The 17,862-nt window shown below is 39.8% G+C and overlaps 1 protein-coding gene across 2 annotated transcripts; it reads left to right on the top strand.

Annotated features, from left to right (window-relative positions):
- The first annotated feature begins 883 nt into the window (after positions 1-883).
- rnf180 (ring finger protein 180) lies at positions 884-16,128 on the top strand. Of its 2 annotated transcripts, XM_034192516.1 has the most exons (8): positions 884-912; positions 1,906-2,010; positions 6,880-6,978; positions 11,436-12,095; positions 12,182-12,295; positions 13,283-13,484; positions 13,672-13,797; positions 14,620-16,128. In XM_034192516.1, exons 2-8 carry the CDS (start codon positions 1,954-1,956, stop codon positions 14,814-14,816), a joined length of 1,455 nt encoding a protein of 484 aa, XP_034048407.1. In that variant the 5' UTR covers positions 884-912; positions 1,906-1,953; the 3' UTR covers positions 14,817-16,128. The 2 variants fall into 2 exon arrangements, with proteins under 2 accessions (XP_034048407.1, XP_034048406.1); XM_034192515.1 differs by lacking the exon at positions 884-912 and having other exon boundaries at positions 1,794-2,010; positions 6,877-6,978.
- Positions 16,129-17,862: the final 1,734 nt, after the last annotated feature.

A 17,862-nucleotide genomic window follows, 5' to 3' on the forward strand; every position in this document is an offset into this window, starting at 1 on the left:
TGCACATCTATAATCCCATGACTCCTTTTTACAATTATATTTTCTTGCATTCATATCAATGAGTTTAACATGAAGTGCAAACGCAATGACAGATCAGAAAACATTTAGAAAGACAAATAAAAAAACTAAAACTTTCAGAAAACACAAATGGGGGAAATACCACAGTGATTGGGGAAATTAGTCAGCAACGCCAAAACACAACAGCAAAATAACAATGTAAATCAAAAGCAGAACTTTGAGAATACATTTGAAAAATAAAAACATTTACAAAAGTAAAAGCAAAAACACAACAACAATATTTTGGGAAAACACATGAATGGCGTTCTGAGTTACTTAGAGAACATTTTAAAATGTTTCCCCAAATTCTGTGTTTGCCGTTTTTCTAGATGTATTTCAAATTTGATAGTTTTTGTTTTGTTTTTGTTTGTTTACTTCAGTTTTACACTTCATGGCTGCCATAATATCACTACTACTGCTGCTACAGGTGTGTAGTTACAATAATATTAGTAGTAACAGCAGCAACAACAATGCTTCGATTGCGAGATTTTTTTTTAAAAAAAGAAAACCTTGACATTTTTGACAGTATAATGTGTTGCTATAAAATGTTGCACTTTTTTGAAATCCAGTTTATTTGTAGCTGACGTTTCACTTGCGATGTCTACTTTCAGCACCTTGGTCAGCGCACCGTAAACAGCGACATCTGGTGTTCTTTCACCTTCGTAACACTCCCTCCCACACTGCCCCCCCCCCCCCCCCCCACCCCTTTAATATTGTATGTAATGGAATGTGAATAATTTTGGATGGAGTTTTTAAGGAACGCCCCCTTTACCTCGCAGCGAGGCTGGAAGGTATTTTGGTCCATTTGACTTTCCGTCCTGTAGCTGCTTCGCTCACAGGAAGTTGGAGCAGAAGGTTGTTTGTGTTCTTTCCATTTGTTTGTTGTTACGACTTTTAAAAAATAGCTTTTTTGGGGGGGGGGGGCTTCATTTATGAGATTTTATGTTGTGAATAATTATTTCGCTGAGTGTTGCTGTCTAAAGAAGGTTATCGACTAACAGCGTTACTTATGCTAACTTGCTGCTAAGTGTATCCGCGCTTCGAACACACTTTTACGAGCAACACAAACATTAAAAACGGTTCCGTTAAAGAGACGTAGCACGAAAGACACCAGTAACTGGTTATCAGTAAGAGGAAGCACCAAGACTTAAAGACTTGGACCTTCTGTCCAGGACCTCCAGACTCGGTCAGTCCGACCCAGAGGCTTCTCTGGATCTCAAAGGCTGTGGACGGGTGCTGGTCATAAGGTCTACAAACCAAAACAGCCACATATATTTGCCAAAACGTCCACAGTGATTATTATTTGTATGTATTTGTTAAATTATTTATTACCTGATCACATAAGGCATGTAGAAATTATTGCCGGATAGTCTTAACATAAAGGTCATTACTGTTCTGTAAAAGGAGAGAGAGCTCAGCTGTGGTCCAACCTCTGTCCATTATTACGGTACAGAAGCCTATTTTTCCACCCAACTTCAGTTCCCTATCCTTGTTAAATTAGGTACTCCAGATTATGGTTGAAACTTGGTAATACCATTTCCAACACATCACAGGAATTTTTGCACAACAGGCCTTTAATGATAAAGTTGGCCTCACGTCGCAAGTAAATTGAGCGTTGGAGGTTTACCATATTATAATGTCTACAGCCCCAATAGGATAGTGCTTAGGTCTCCATGTTTTGGTCTCTTTTTAAGCCCTCCACATGTAAGTCCATTCACATCTCAATTGGTTTTATGTTGTCCATATGTCACCTGGTGTCTCCAGTGCTGGAAATAGAAGGGAGGACGTATCATCTTGAGCAGACGATGAACTTGTGTCTTTAAATGTCGTTATTGTCATCTTCAACAGAAATGCACTGAAAATAGGTTGAATGAGAGAAGAGGAAGAGAGCAAACAATGCTCCACTGCAGGAGGTGCCGGAGAGTCCTCATTGACTTGGTGTGTTTGTTGGAGGTAAATGATATATATATGTAATTATTAATTTTTTTAAGCAGTTTAAAAGTTACTGCTGTGACAGTAAATTGAGTTGAGCTTTAAAAAATTTGTAATACATTTTACTCAACAGTTTAATAATATGTCATTTATGAAAAAGTGTTAAAAAAAGTCTGGCTTTGGCATCTCAAATATTCTGATACAGACAGAAAGTGCATCAGTGCAGCACAGCCAGTGTGCACGTGCATCACAATGAGGTGCACATAAAGGCAGCAAGAAGCTCTTTGAATGACCAACTGACCATTTTTTATGCTGGGGTAATAATATTCCAAACATAGATCACTCTGAAGCCACACTTACACAAACTGTTTTACTGGTAGAAAGGGAATACCCCCCCACCCCCCATTTTAGAATTTAGAATCGGTGAATGAGAGCTACAGGAGTGCAAATATACAGTAGTGTTCAGAATAATAGTAGTGCTATGTAACTAAAAAGATTAATCCAGGTTTTGAGTATATTTCTTATTGTTACATGGGAAACAAGGTACCAGTAGATTCAGTAGATTCTCACAAATCCAACAAGACCAAGCATTCATGATATGCACACTCTTAAGGCTATGAAATTGGGCTAGTAGTAAAAAAAAGTAGAAAAGGAGGTGTTCACAATAATAGTAGCATCTGCTGTTGATGCTACGAACTCAAAACTATTATATTCAAACTGCTTTTTTAGCAATCCTGTGAATCACTAAACTAGTATTTAGTTGTATAACCACAGTTTTTCATGATTTCTTCACATCTGCGAGGCATTAATTTTGTTGGTTTGGAACCAAGATTTTGCTAGTTTACTAGTGTGCTTGGGGTCATTGTCTTGTTGAAACACCCATTTCAAGGGCATGTCCTCTTCAGCATAAGGCAACATGACCTCTTCAAGTATTTTGACATAACCAAACTGATCCATGATACCTGGTATGCGATATATAGGCCCAACACCATAGAAGGAGAAACATGCCCATATCATGATGCTTGCACCACCATGCTTCACTGTCTTCACTGTGAACTGTGGCTTGAATTCAGAGTTTGGGGGTTGTCTCACAAACTGTCTGCGGCCCTTGGACCCAAAATGAACAATTTTACTCTCATCAGTCCACAAAATATTCCTCCATTTCTCTTTAGGCCAGTTGATGTGTTCTTTGGCAAATTGTAACCTCTTCTGCACATGTCTTTTATTTAACAGAGGGACTTTGTGGGGGATTCTTGCAGAAAAATTAGCTTCACACAGGCGTCTTCTAACTGTCACAGCACTTACAGGTAACTCCAGACTGTCTTTGATCATCCTGGAGCTGATCAGTGGGTGAGCCTTTGCCATTCTGGTTATTCTTCTATCCATTTTGATGGTTGTTTTCCATTTTCTTCCACACGTCTCTGTTTTTTTTGTCCATTTTAAAGCATTGGAGATCATTGTAGATGAACGGCCTATAATTTTTTTGCAGCTGCGTATAAGTTTTCCCCTCTCCAATCAACTTTTTAATCAAACTACGCTGTTCTTCTGAACAATGTCTTGAACGTCCCATTTTCCTCAGGCTTTCAAAGAGAAAAGCATATTCAACAGGTGCTGGCTTCATCCTTAAATAGGGGACACCTGATTCGCACCTGTTTGTTCCACAAAATTGACAAACTCACTGACTGAATGCCACACTACTATTATTGTAAACACCCCCTTTTCTACTTTTTTTTTTTTACTAATAGCCCAATTTCATAGCCTTAAGAGTGTGCATATCATGAATGCTTGGTCTTGTTGGATTTATGAGAATCTACTGAATCTACTGGTACCTTGTTTCCCATGTAACAATAAGAAATATACTCAAAACCTGGATTAATCTTTTTAGTCACATAGCACTACTATTATTCTGAACACTACTGTAACTGAGCTGTTAAAGACTGATGGAAAAAAGTTCATTATGGTTCATTACAATTACTTTGATTTGAAAAGTGCCAAGTATTCACACAGTGAGGACAAGATGCATCGATAACAGATAATGGAATCACAGCCCTCAGGGTCGTATTAGAATCAATTCGTGAAGTGCCTATACAACCCCTGGCAAAAATTATGGAATCACCGGCCTCAGAGGATGTTCATTCTGTTGTTTAATTTTGTAGAAAAAAAGCAGATCACAGACATGACACAAAACTAAAGTCATTTCAAATGGCAACTTTCTGGCTTTAAGAAACACTATAAGAAATCAAGAAAAAAAGATTGTGGCAGTCAGTAACGGTTACTTTTTTAGACCAAGCAGAGGAAAAAAATATGGACTCACTCAATTCTGAGGAATAAATTATGGAATCACCCTGTAAATTTCCATCCCCAAAACTAACACCTGCATCAAATCACATCTGCTTGTTGACACTGACCCTATGTCATGAAATTGACGCTATGTGTCTTTTTGCAAGGAATGTTTTCACAGTTTTTGCTCTATGGCAAGATGCATTATCTTCTTGAAAAATGATTTCATCATCCTCAAACATCAGAAAAGTGTCCAAAATATCAACGCAAACTTGTGCATTTATTGATGATGTAATGACAGCCATCTCCCCAGTGCCTTTACCTGACATGCAGCCCCATATCATCAATGACTGTGGAAATTTACATGTTCTCTTCAGGCAGTCATCTTTATAAATCTCATTGGAACGGCACCAAACAAAAGTTCCAGCATCATCACCTTGCCCAATGCAGATTCGAGATTCATCACTGAATATGACTTTCATCCAGTCATCCACAGTCCACGATTGCTTTTCTTTAGCCCATTGTAACCTTGTTTTTTCTGTTTAGGTGTTAATGATGGCTTTCGTTTAGCTTTTCTGTATGTAAATCCCATTTCCTTTAGGCGGTTTCTTACAGTTCGGTCACAGACGGTGACTCCAGTTTCCTCCCATTCGTTCCTTATTTGTTTTGTTGTGCATTTTCGATTTTTGAGACATATTGCTTTAAGTTTTCTGTCTTGACGCTTTGATGTCTTCCTTGGTCTACCAGTATGTTTGCCTTTAACAGCCTTCCCATGTTGTTTGTATTTGGTCCAGAGTTTAGACACAGCTGACTGTGAACAACCAACATCTTTTGCAGCATTGCGTGATGATTTACCCTCTTTTAAGAGTTTGATAATCCTCTCCTTTGTTTCAATTGACATCTCTCGTGTTGGAGCCATGATTCATGTCAGTCCACTTGGTGCAACAGTTCTCCAAGGTGTCATCACTCCTCTTTAGATGCAGACTAACAAGCAGATGTGATTTGATTCAGGTGTTAGTTTTGGGGATGAAAATTTACAGGGTGATTCCATAATTTATTCCTCAGAATTGAGTGAGTCCATATTTTTTTCCTCTGCTTGGTCTAAAAAAGTAACCGTTACTGACTGCCACAGTCTTTTTTTTCTTGATTTCTTATAGTGTTTCTTAAAGCCAGAAAGTTGCCATTTGAAATGACTTTAGTTTTGTGTCATGTCTGTGATCTGCTTTTTTTCTACAAAATTAAACAACTGAATGAACATCCTCCGAGGCCGGTGATTCCATAATTTTTGCCAGGGGTTGTAGATTCTCAGTATTAGTTTCAAGTTGTGTAAAGTACATTTTGACTCCTTTTTCTACACAAAAAAGCTCCTGCAGACTTGATTTGTTTTTAAACCTGTTAAGTAGCACTGCAATGATTGATTAATTGATTGTTAAATTAATTGACAACTATTTTGATCATCGAGTCATTGTTTCGAGTCATTTTTAAATCCATATTCTTTGGTTTCAGCTTCTTAAAGTGAATGCTTTCTGATTTATTTTACTTGTTTTGTCACTTGTATCTGGCAGCAAAATATCTTTGTGTTGTGGACAAAATGAGGCATTTGAAGGTGTCATCTTGACCACTGGAAAACATGGACAGTTTTTCTGACATAACTAATCAATTAATCAGTCAGTTAGTGTTTTCGTTAAAGCTTTACGGCCTTCCAAATTTTTAAGATTTAAGTCGCAAAAAGAATTTTCTTTGGCACCACTATAATTTTATTTTTTAGCCTGTAATTAATGGATTCATATTATTACATTGTCAGTATGATTAAAATTTGCATTGACTAGAAAATAGTTAAAAATAGTTCCCCTGAAGGGAAAATTTCAAAAGAACAGACGGCCTTGGACTACATTTGGTAGCAACCATACAGTCTATGCTAGCGACATCATAGATCATAAATCACATAGGGACTTCCCCGGACCTGTGTAAGGGATGCTGTGAAGCACATGGTGACAGTCAATCAGAGTAGAGAGGCATGTTGACACCTTCGAGCTGGTCTCTCGAATAAAATAATCCATCATTGTGGAAAACGCTCTGAAGCATCTTATTTTTGTATCAGTCTGTGTTTCTCATATATTTTGTAAATGTTGTGAGAAACAAACGCCTAAATCTAAAAACACTGCTTTTGTAATCATATAAAACCTCTGAAGTGATTTACAGACATCTCAAGGATGTTGGTGTGTACATTCATCACACAAGGTCAAAGGTTACTTCTGGGTATTTCAGAACCTCGTGCATGTGCGCACACACTACCTCCTGCAGCTGGCGCTAAAAGGAATATAAAATATTCATTATAGAATCCTCCCAGATAAATATGTTCTCTTCATTAATATGAAATGTAATTTTGCAAAACGTTACAAAAATAAACCCACATTCTAATTTTTGGATTTCAGGAGAAACTGAATTTTATCAGTTTTGTGAAATTTGAAAAACAGCTTTAATTGATTATGGAAATAATCATTTGTTGCAGCCCTGCTCTTAAAATATTGTTTCCAGTTTATACTTGGAGTTGTTTATGATGATGGTAACGGCTCTGACTGATTCTGTGTGGTCGTTATCTTGAAGCAGGTTGAAGGCACAGGTGAAAACGAAGCTTCCGTCTGCACTGTTTGGCACGTGAATGTTGACGCTGAACTTCCAGAGTGGATTCTGAACTCCGTTCACCAGGTACGTGTGTGAGCAGCTGATGGATGAAGTGTGGAGTCTGAAGGCACTTCAGCAGTGCTGTGCATCTGTGCAAACTTGACCGGCATGATGGGTTATCGGTTCCACTTCACCACTGGGGGACAGTGATGTACAGCACCAGAAAGTACACTGTAGAAGTGAGTGTAAACAGCTTCCAGCCTGTTAGCGTAGCTTATCATTGTATCTCTTCTGCAGAGATGATGTGAATGAAAGCATTTACTCAAGTTTCCTGTTTGTTGAAATTCATCTGTATTTCTTGATGGCTTGGTGTAAACATCAAGTTTCCAGATGATCCTCTGTTCGAATCCCCATCAGACAAGAAAATTACTAAGGTCTCTTGGGCAAGGTCTTTAAGCCTCAAGTTGTTCCGGTGTCCAGTTGAGCGCCTCACATGGCAGCACGCTGACATCGATATGTGAGAACGGGTGGATGTGAGGCATCATTGTTAAGCATCTGCAGTGCTATAGAAATGTAGTCCATTTCTCTGTGCAGCCCCACAACATGATCTTGAGAAGTGGAAAGAGTGCAGGTCCAGGGATTAAAGTTTTCCTTCACTACGACAAATTTCCTTCAATTTGCCAGCCAAAAGGCCATGTATGACAGGGCTCAACAGTAACACTTGCCCGCTTAACACTGGCAAGTTAATGGTGCTGTCAGACTCATGCTTCACACCCCTCACTTGCCCGACATGAATTAAATTTTCAGTTGGATTTAGAATGAAATCTGGTGGGCAAAAAAATCAGCGTATTTCAGTGATGTTCCTGCAGCAGCAGAAGTGTTTTTCTGATCGACTGTTTTAGGATAAATGAACCCGGTCCTCCTGCTCCTCCTCACTTGTCTCTGTGTGGTGTTGGACTGAACACACACACACAGCTCTCTCTGTCTCGCTCTCAGCTGCACTTGTTCTCAAATCTTATTTCAAAGTTGAACAAAGAGAGAACAGTCTGAAAAGCAGAGCAGTGTTTAAAAGAATAAATCCTCCAGTGTCCATAACTGCACCTTTCATGTGTTCTAAGCATAGTTTAACTGACTGCTGCTGCACGGAGAGGAGGGGGCGGGAGGAGGGATGAGAGATGAGAGATGGAGGTTGAGGTTGGGGGTTCATGTTATAGTGTGCCTTGATAGAGACAGTGGTGTCAACTCAGAACATGGCGCCATTTTGGGCCCAACTGCGCTGAACTACTGAATGAACCTTTAATGTTTTCAGTGTTTTTTTTGTTTTGTTTTGTTTTGCTTTGTTTTTTTAATCATTACCACATACAGCAACACATCCAGGTACAGGTGCTATGAAAATAAATACAAAAGTAGTTAAGCTATGAAATTTACATAAATTTGCAATTTATGACGATTTATTTAATTAATTTAAAGCCTGATTTATGCTTCTGCAGCTCTGTAACTCCATGTCATGCAATGACATGCGTGACAGTTTTAAAGTTTTCTGTCTCTGGATTATACTTTATTCTGGACTAATTTGACCCTCAACAAGGTTTTTTTTTCTCCAGTTATCACCTCCAAATCAAAGGTAAGCTGTACAATTTCCTCTTTTATGACTTCATGCTGTAAAGTTGCAGACTTTGATCCATTTTTAATCAGTAGGTGCACTGTAAAAACTGTTATGATGGGAGACGAAGGATTGAAAGCAGAAAAGTGTCAAATCACAGCCGTTTGTGTCTGATTTAACATTTAACAGGTGCATGTCAGGCTTCAGGTCTGAGTCTGAACACGGTTTGAAAAAAATAAACAGTCTGACTTTTAATCACAGAAATGACTCCGGCCCCACTTTGCTCAAATCGGCGAATGTCAGAGCTGAACTTTAATTTGTACCTCTGTTACTGTGCACGTCCAGACTGCTCGAGGTTTTTAATGAAATACATTGCGATCGGACGGGACATTTTATCCGATGTGAGTGAAAATCCGTTGTACAAAATCCGTTTATTACCTGGAAAACAATACAAAAACTTTGGGACTTTTTTTTGTCCGGTGACTGCGACTATCTGGTTTATACAATTGACATTTTAGGTGAGTTTTACTGTACATGGGACTGAACAATAAGTTTACCTCACAAAACTTTGATGATGGTGGTGTCGGCTTCTATCCCGCACGGCTGACTTTATTTTCCCAAATTTTTCTTCTGTTCGCATCTGAATGGAATCTGTACATCTTGAAGCACTTGTGTCTGTTTGTGCCTCCAAATGCACAACAACCCGGCATTTTCAGCGAATAAATAAATAAAATAGTTGGATTTACATGCAGATAGATTAACAGCGAATGCTGTTTTGAACCCAAGATGGCACCAAGAGTCACGTGACTGATTTTTTTTTTTTTTTTTTGACTTGTCATGTCGCCACTCTATCTAGCCACACTATCATGTTATGCTCATCCACTGTTAATATGTTTTGAAACTTTTAAACATTATTTATGACCTATGTGTAACATCAAATGGCATGAAATATAACAAAATAATGAAATAGCACATTTTCGTCATAACCATCTGAAAATGCAGACAGTTTGTTAGCACACCGGCGTTTTGAACAAAAGTGAGATTTCGGTCTTGGCCACACGGTAAAGACATGATAACATTGTGATGACTGATGACATCATCAAAAACATGTTTAATTGGTCACGTCTGGAGGTAAAGGACGAGCTCGGAAATTATTTCTCAGACTCTGTGAGGAAGCTGAATGCTTCTGGTGTCATAACCACTTGAAATAGATAACAGTTCCTCCGTCACCACGACAAAACAGTGACTACGTTTACATGCAGCCAATAACCCTTTCATAACCGGAATATTAGCAATAACCCGGTTGCGCACGGCCATGTAAACACCCGCAAAAACCCGAATATGCTCAAATTCCAGTTTTTAAAAACCGGAATATGACCGCTGGGTTACTCCTTTTCTAACCCGAATATCAGGTCATATAAACGCACATCGGGATATCCCCATAGAAAGGAACATTATTTTGTGTTCTGCGCATGCCCTATCCGCAAGGAATCTTGGTCTTTTGAGTACGGCAACTACTTGTATGTGGAATATTATTTCCTGAATTTCTTTAGTTCATGAAGTGGCGGTTTTCCCGTTGATTCTGGGTTTTTCCTGAAAGACGAATCATGTGTTTTCTCTGTGTGGACCAACTTAAAAAGTTGGTTGCCCACTCATTTAATATGACTTGAACAACCTGGAAATGTTTGTATGATTTAAAATGACTATGAAACAGTTAAATTCTGACCCAAGTGGTTCAGGTGTTGTATTGCCTCAGTTGAAGCTGTTTCATTCTCACTGATACACGATAAGGCAGCACTGGCATGCAGTTTTAAAATTGATTATTTCACCTCATATCATCTAGAACCTCATTGTTTTGAATCTACAAAGCTGTGAATGACAGATTTATTCTACTGTTGAATATCAGTTTGGATAAGTTTAATTGAATATTGTTTAGTCAGTTCACCGTGTTTTACTGTAAAGTTTCAAATTTTGCATAATTGTGTCCTCACTGTAGATTGACTTGTGTGTTATGAATGGAAAGTTTTAATGGAAATGAGTACAGTTTTTTTTTTTCCTACTACCACGACCCTCTGTGTGTAAATATATAAAATAAATAATATGTTCTATTCATCCTTAAAATTGTGCTCAAAATGCGCCATTTGGTACCTCATTTTCAAAATTTTCCCTCTGACACACCCTCCCCAATGTTGGCGCCCGCAGTCCAGCAGTATCAGGTTTTTTTTTTTTTTGTTTTTACCTCACCCTACTTACAAGTCTAGAATAAGAGAAAACGGGTCGGTTTTATTTTTTATTAGCATATTCTAAGTATGAAGAGTAAATCAAACCTGTTTTTAAATTCTGCTCATTCTTTTTTTCCACAAGGTAGGTTTTTTTTTAACAAGGTAGATGGTGAACACCTTATGATTTGGCCGTAAAAAAAAAACAGTTTTTTTTTTTTTTTTTTTTTGGGCTTTAATCCCTGCAGGTCTCTCTGTCACAAAGGCTCTAAACAAGATAAAGATAAACTTTATTGATCTCACAGAGGAGAAATTCACATTAATTACACATAATTCTTTTTACTGTTGACCAGAAGCATCACTGACGTGCAGTGATCTTATATGTGCATTGGACGAGTTATGTTTCACATTCACACTGCTGTGAGGAGATACAGATGGAAAAATGACCAAAAAAAAAAATTTAAATAGCACAATTTCAGTTTTTCCACATTTGCATTTTTCTATGATTAGGCTTTCAAACTGTCAACTGTTAAATTAAGCAAAGAAAACATTTGTGTGTGTTTTTAGTTAGTGAAATTCTCAGTGAATATCATCTTATTTTCCATCGTCTATCGGAGTTGTGACAGCAGTGGACAGCTGCATCTTTCTGTGGATGGGATGATCAAGATGTGCGTTTTTGGTCACTCTGTTTGCACGTGTTTCTGTTTGATTCCCTTTAGGCCAAGTGGACTGTCGGAAAACTGAATTGCCAGAACTGCAGGGCTCGTTTGGGCAGCTTCAACTTCATTCATCACATTGTGTGTCCTTGTGGACAAGACGCCGCCGTCCATCTCAGTAAAAGCCGCGTGGATTACGATCACAGACATTATGTTCATAGTGTCCAGTTGAGGAGGACAGGTCTTGAGAGCGGACAGGCTGTGCTGTGGACAGGCAGCTCTGAGCATGAAGAGGAGCGACTGGATGGGTTCCAGCTTCTCTGTCCTGCCGTTGACTCCCACATCAGCCTGGAGCAGACCACTAATCCACTGACGGACAGTGAAAGCACCACATCTTTTCCTGATAGTCCTCTGGACTGTAAGTCTAAAAAAAAAAGCTGCAGAGTACAACATGTCTCTTCCAGCAGGTCTTCACAGTTTTGTCCAGCTACAGATTCATCGGGACAGTCTGTCGTCTCTTATCCCTTAACTCAACTGATTGACTCGAATGGTGAAGGTTCAGTCAGTGCTGCTGCTCGTCTGTCCCCTGTTTCTATGAGGAGGATGTCCTTGCTTGATCAGTACCAGCACACAGAGGAGGAGGACTTAGACGTCCACGAGGAGGTTTCTGATACTGTCTTGTTCCTGAGAGGAAGCGCCACTGAGCTGGAAGAGGAGATGGCAGTTTGTAGCTGCTCTTTCCAATGAATTTAAAGTGTGTAAGTGTGAGAGTATTTAACACAGGATGTATGTGGGTGTTGGCGTTTCAGCCTCAGGCCTCTGCTGCCTCCACAGCTTCAAGCAGAGGGAGTAAGAGGGAGAAGAACCATCTGAAGGGTCTGAGGAGGAAACAGAAGAGGCGAGAGCGCTGGTTGCAGGAACAGGTGAGATACCACAGAACTGCAGGTCAGACAATCACAACACTTCTCCATGAAGGAGGTACATCTAACGGTTATCATCCCCTCCCCAGTCGAGTGCGAACGCACTGAATGCAGGAGCTTTAATCTCGATGTTCTACAAACACCAAATCACATTGTGATTGTGTCATTTGAAAAACGTCAGTTTGTTCCACTGCTGCTCCGAGGCGCTTGAGTCAGTTTTCACCAGATTTGCTTTGTGTGTGCAAGTTGACCCCAGGAGTGCCTCTAAGGTGTCTGTTGTAGCAAAAGTGAAGGTCATTGGGGTCAAATGTCAAAATTTAGAATTATCTGTCCTTCTGGTCCCCTGCTCCTCAAAGGTCCTTTGGCTGATTTCCACCAAATGTAACAGGAACGTAACCGGATTTGTTTTGGCAGGTTTATGGATTCCCCGCCCCGCCACACACACACACTGATTTGCACCAAACCTGGCACACATATGGAGGTGGGTTCTGGAATTGACCAATGAGATCAGATTTTCAAGGTCATTCATTGGGGTCAGGATCATGTCTGTTTATTTGAGGTGCTTTTGCTGGGAGGAGTAAACTTTGATATGTCAATCCAGATTGGCCCCAAAATTTCATAGAAAAAAAAATATTTTGACAAAGGTAAAGGAATGTGATTTTCAACCGAGTCTGAACAAATGCGACACACACTTGGGTGAAAATTCCAGAATTGCCCCGGCAGGTTCAGCCAGGGTCAAGGTCAGCGTCACCGGGGTGAAGTATCAGGTTGTCATAGCTGTTACAGTTGCATCCCTGCAGGTGTGACAACGTAGTTGTGGAAATGTTGGGACATTTTAAATTCAGACAGAATGTCTGCAATGGACATCTGATGTCTCTTGGATCAGATCTAATTCACAGTCAGTCTCCACTTTCAGTGTGTGTTTCTTTGATATGCTGTGGTAGACAGCCGTGTCGTCAGTATATTAACAAAATGTGTGTTTGTGTTCAGACTGTTGACGCTTTCCTGATGGGGGACAGAGACCACTACTCCTGCCCCATATGTCTGGACATATACTTGAACCCCCACAGCTGTCGGCCCTGTGGCCATGTCTTCTGTGAACCATGTCTGCGAAAACTCGCCAAAAACCAACCAACAAGCACGCCGTGCCCTCTGTGTCGCACGCTCATCTCACACACCGACTTCCAAAAAGGTGCGGTTCCTTCAGGAACATGATGGGCTGTATGGCTGTATCATCTTCTCTCTGTGTCTAATTTTATGCCAGACTTGAGTGGAGGGTTTGTTTTTTTTGTTTGGTTGATTTTTTTTGAGCTGCATTTCTGGGGATTATTTTTTACCTTCAACTGAATCAAATTCAAACATATTCTCATTTATTTCAGAGCTCAGTGAGACGGTGAAGATCTTCTTCCCCAGAGTGTACAACACCAACAAGCAGAACTTCATGAGCAGCTCTTCTGCAAAGTGGCCTTTGCCCAGCATCAGTAAAACCTTCCCACTGTTCTGGGGTGAGAAATGTTATTCTGTGGAATAAGACATCATTCTTAAAATTTGGTGGCGGCGGTGGGGAGTTGGGGGCATTCATGTCAGACTATGTCACTGATATGATGTTGAAATGTTGTGTGGTTCCTGACATGTATTTTGATTTTAATTTCTGTCAAAAATCCAAAGGAGCTGTATTTATATACTTACACAAAGCAGCAGATGTGTCACTTGTTGAATTTTACATTTATTATAACTATTGTTTTGAATGCTAACACTGATCCAGCGTCAGGATTTCTACATCAATCCAAATTACAAATATAACATATTTCCTTTGTACATTCAACATCAGACTTCAGCGTTGGATCATTGTGATTTGTCCACTGGGTTTATAAGTGTAATTTACTCTGCATTTAGCAGCATTCGCTGAATCTGATGGGCGGCGTTCATATGAAAGAAAGAAAAAATTAATAAGGTAAAAGAATTTTTGAGAAATTGACTTCATGCAAGAACATTTTTGTAAAATAAATGTTCTTGCATGAAGCCAATTTCTCAAAAATTGTTCCCTACTGAAATAAATTTTAAAATAAATAATTCCCTCATCCTGTTTGTAGGATGAGGGAATTCCAGTCAGTGGCTTGTTTCAGGATTTTTTTTTTTTTTTTTTTTTGGTACTGCCTATTTGAAAAGTTTAAATTTGCTCCTGTCAGGTCAGTAATATCTGGAGTAGGATGACACATCATTGTCAAATTATGATACAGTTGTATGGAAAATAACTTTATGTATAAAAAAAAATTGATGAAAAATGCATGTGATTCCTAAGATTTGGTCCGTCTGTGTGACGTCAGGGTCTGAGCGACGGGCTGCAGCAGCAGGCAGGCATTGGCATGTCGCATATCCAGCCTTCAGCCTGGATGTTCTCAGCTTGGGTAGCTTGCGAGGACGAATGTTCGACATCGGCCTGGTCATTGTCTGCATCCACTCATTCAGCTGGATCCTTGGTTTTCTGCTTTTCTTCCTCATCACGTACTACTTCTTCTCCTGAGCCGCCGAGCAGCACAGGTGTCAAAGTAAAACCCGCGAGCTCAGGTTTTAAATGGACAAAAATAATGCATTCTGTTCTATTAGAAGACGTAGTTGAGGCGAACAGGACATTTCCAAAAAAATGTATATGTGAGAAAAGTTGCAATTTGTTAATTTGTCAGTCATTTTTATACTCCTTGAAGATATTTTGAGAACTAAATGAATCTGTGTGAAATAATGTCATAAAGAGCAGCAGTGCTCAAAAGTGCTTTGACATTGGTGGCAGGTGAAGAACAGTCTAAGTTGGGCTCTGCAACACCAAACAAGTAATGACGACGACTCTGGGATTCAGTGCAAAATAGGAACACACAAAATAAAATTTATCAAACATGGAATAACATTTTTCCATTTTTACTAAAATATAGTAATTTATTTCCAGTAGAACCGGCAAATCTTAGTAGAAATCATTCATCTAAGAACTGTCATACATGTACTTTTTGTATTCAGATAAATATTTCAGTAAAGTTCACAACATTTCTATGAATCAAATTTTTCTATAATCTGCAGAGGTAATGAGCAAGTATCTCAGTGCCAGTGGGAGCTGGAGATGTAACCGTAGTTGTTTGTTGTTGCAGTCTTTTCTGTCTTTGGGAGACAAGTATCATCCAAACAGACTGGAAGAAAGAACTTGTTTTTCCTCTCTGGAAAAGAAAGTGTGATGGTCCTGATCACATTTACCATGGGGGTATTGCTGTGCTGGGCGTGGATCGTGCCAATCATCCTCATATAGGTCATTCTCCATAGGATTCAGTGCCAGCTGCTTACTGCTCGTTAACCAGAACAGGTTGATTTCACGCCCAAGAAATCAACAGTCCACCTCATCCTAACTGTGAGTACTCATGAATATGGAGAGGACTTTTTTGGAGCCCTTGTTCGTTTTCAGATAGAATAGAATCTATGGGACATCCGGAGTTTTCATGGAATCTCCATATTTGTGGACACACAATCACTGTGAGTGTTGGGCAGGCTCTGACTTCTCAGTAAAGTCTGGTGACTTGTTCTGACTCCTTCTTTGCTCATTCCCTGCGTGGACCTTGAGTCTGCAGAGGAATTGTGGGATTAGTGGATGCTATGAATGCAGCACTGAAGAACCTGAATGAGTAGTCCAGTTTGAAGTGGTTCTGGATCATGACAATCCAGGCTTTATATGGATTATTTTATTTTCTGCAGGTTCACTTTGCTCATCCAGCTCCCTCTCAGATCTTCTGTTAATTTTCTGACAACAAACCAACTTGAACACAAGCACTAACAACAACGTAAAACCAAGAATTTTCCATCTTGGATTTCCTCTCCTTTTTAAAGCTGGCTTTTATTTTACTGCTGAAAATGTTTACCTGTCAGCAGCACTGAAATAATAATCACATTGACCTCCTTAGAAGAAGTACTAAGTCCTGTGTAGGTTCTGAGGTCCACCGGTGCCGGTGTTTATCCCAGACTTATCCGTTTCACACTACGGAATCCTGAGATCAGCTCTGGCACTAATGGTCCTCAGGACCTACACAAGACTTAAAACTGCACAAATATCTACACACAGTCACACAGCTGCTATCAAGTCACGAAGAAGTGAGGACCGAGTGGAAAATCAGCAGTTGAGGTTCATTGGTCAGAAATAATCAGGTGGATTCATCTCTGTTTGGAGGAAAAAATGACCATACCATTACCATAAAAGATTAAAATTGTTCATAAAAATGACTTAATAATGTGACACACACATCTTTCAACCAGCTGTACAAACTGAGGAGGCACTACAATGTTCAGGTACACAAATGAGGGAAAAGATCCCAAATAAAAACTCACCTCCCAGCGTCTGGGGGTCTGTCTAAAACTCAATAAATGCACATATCATAAGAATATTTCATTTTGTGACTGATGCAAACACCACATTTGACACAATAGTACTTCTTGGTTTACTGTTTGCGTAAAAAAAATGTTGGCCACTTCACCTTTCAAAATGATGGCTATATTTTTAAGATCGTGCCTGGAAATATTTGTAAAATCTTGGGTTATTTCAATGTTGGACCTGTTACATGTTGTACTGTGGATTAGGTGGGATTTGAAATTAACTTCAGGCAATATTTTCATGTTGTTTAGATGGATTGTACATGGTTTTAATATGTGTACACACATGTTGTAACAATGGTGGATATGCGGTTACTGCTTTTGTTTCTAGTACAGAAGATTCCTGGTTCAAACCCCACTCCCAGCCTGTACTCCAATATAGAGTTGCATCAGCAACAGCATCCGACATAAGATCAAATCAAGTTGCAGATCCAGCTCACATCTGCTGTGGCGACTCTGAGTGAAAAAAGGGCGCATGCTGTAGAACATGTGATAGTGTCCGGGGTGTCAGGTTTAGTAGTAGAGGTAGTATTCCATCAGGTTGGATGTGGACATCCCCACAGCATGATGCTGCCACCACCATGCTTCACTGTAGGGATGGTGCCTGGTTTCCTCTAAACATGACACCTGGCATTCACACCAAAGAGTTCAAACTTTGGCTCGTCAGACCAGAGAATTTTGTTTCTCATGGTCTGAGAGCCCTTCAGGTGCCTTTTGGCAAATTCCAGGTGGGCTGTCATGTGCCTTTCACTGAGGAGTGGCTTCTGTTTGGCCACTCTACCATACAGGCCTGATTGGTGGATTGTTGCAGAGATGGTTGTCCTTCTGGAAGGTTATTCTCTCTCCACAGAGGAATGCTAGAGCTCTGACAGAGTGACCATCAGGTTCTTGGTCATCTCCCTGACTAAGGCACTTCTCCCAGTCGCTCTGTTTAGATGGACAGCCAGCTCTAGGAAGAGTCCTGATGGCTCTGAACTTCTTCCATTTACAGATGATGGAGGCCACTGTGCTCAATGGGACCTTCAAAGCAGCAGAAATGTTTCTGTACCCTTCCCCAGATTAATGCCTCGAGACAATCCTGTATCAGAGGTCTACAATCAATTCTTTGTGCTCTGACATGCACTGTCACCTGTGGGACTTTACATGCAGACAGGTGTGTATCTTACCAA

This window comes from Thalassophryne amazonica, chromosome 17, assembly GCF_902500255.1.
Source record: "Thalassophryne amazonica chromosome 17, fThaAma1.1, whole genome shotgun sequence".
NCBI lineage: Eukaryota > Metazoa > Chordata > Actinopteri > Batrachoidiformes > Batrachoididae > Thalassophryne > Thalassophryne amazonica.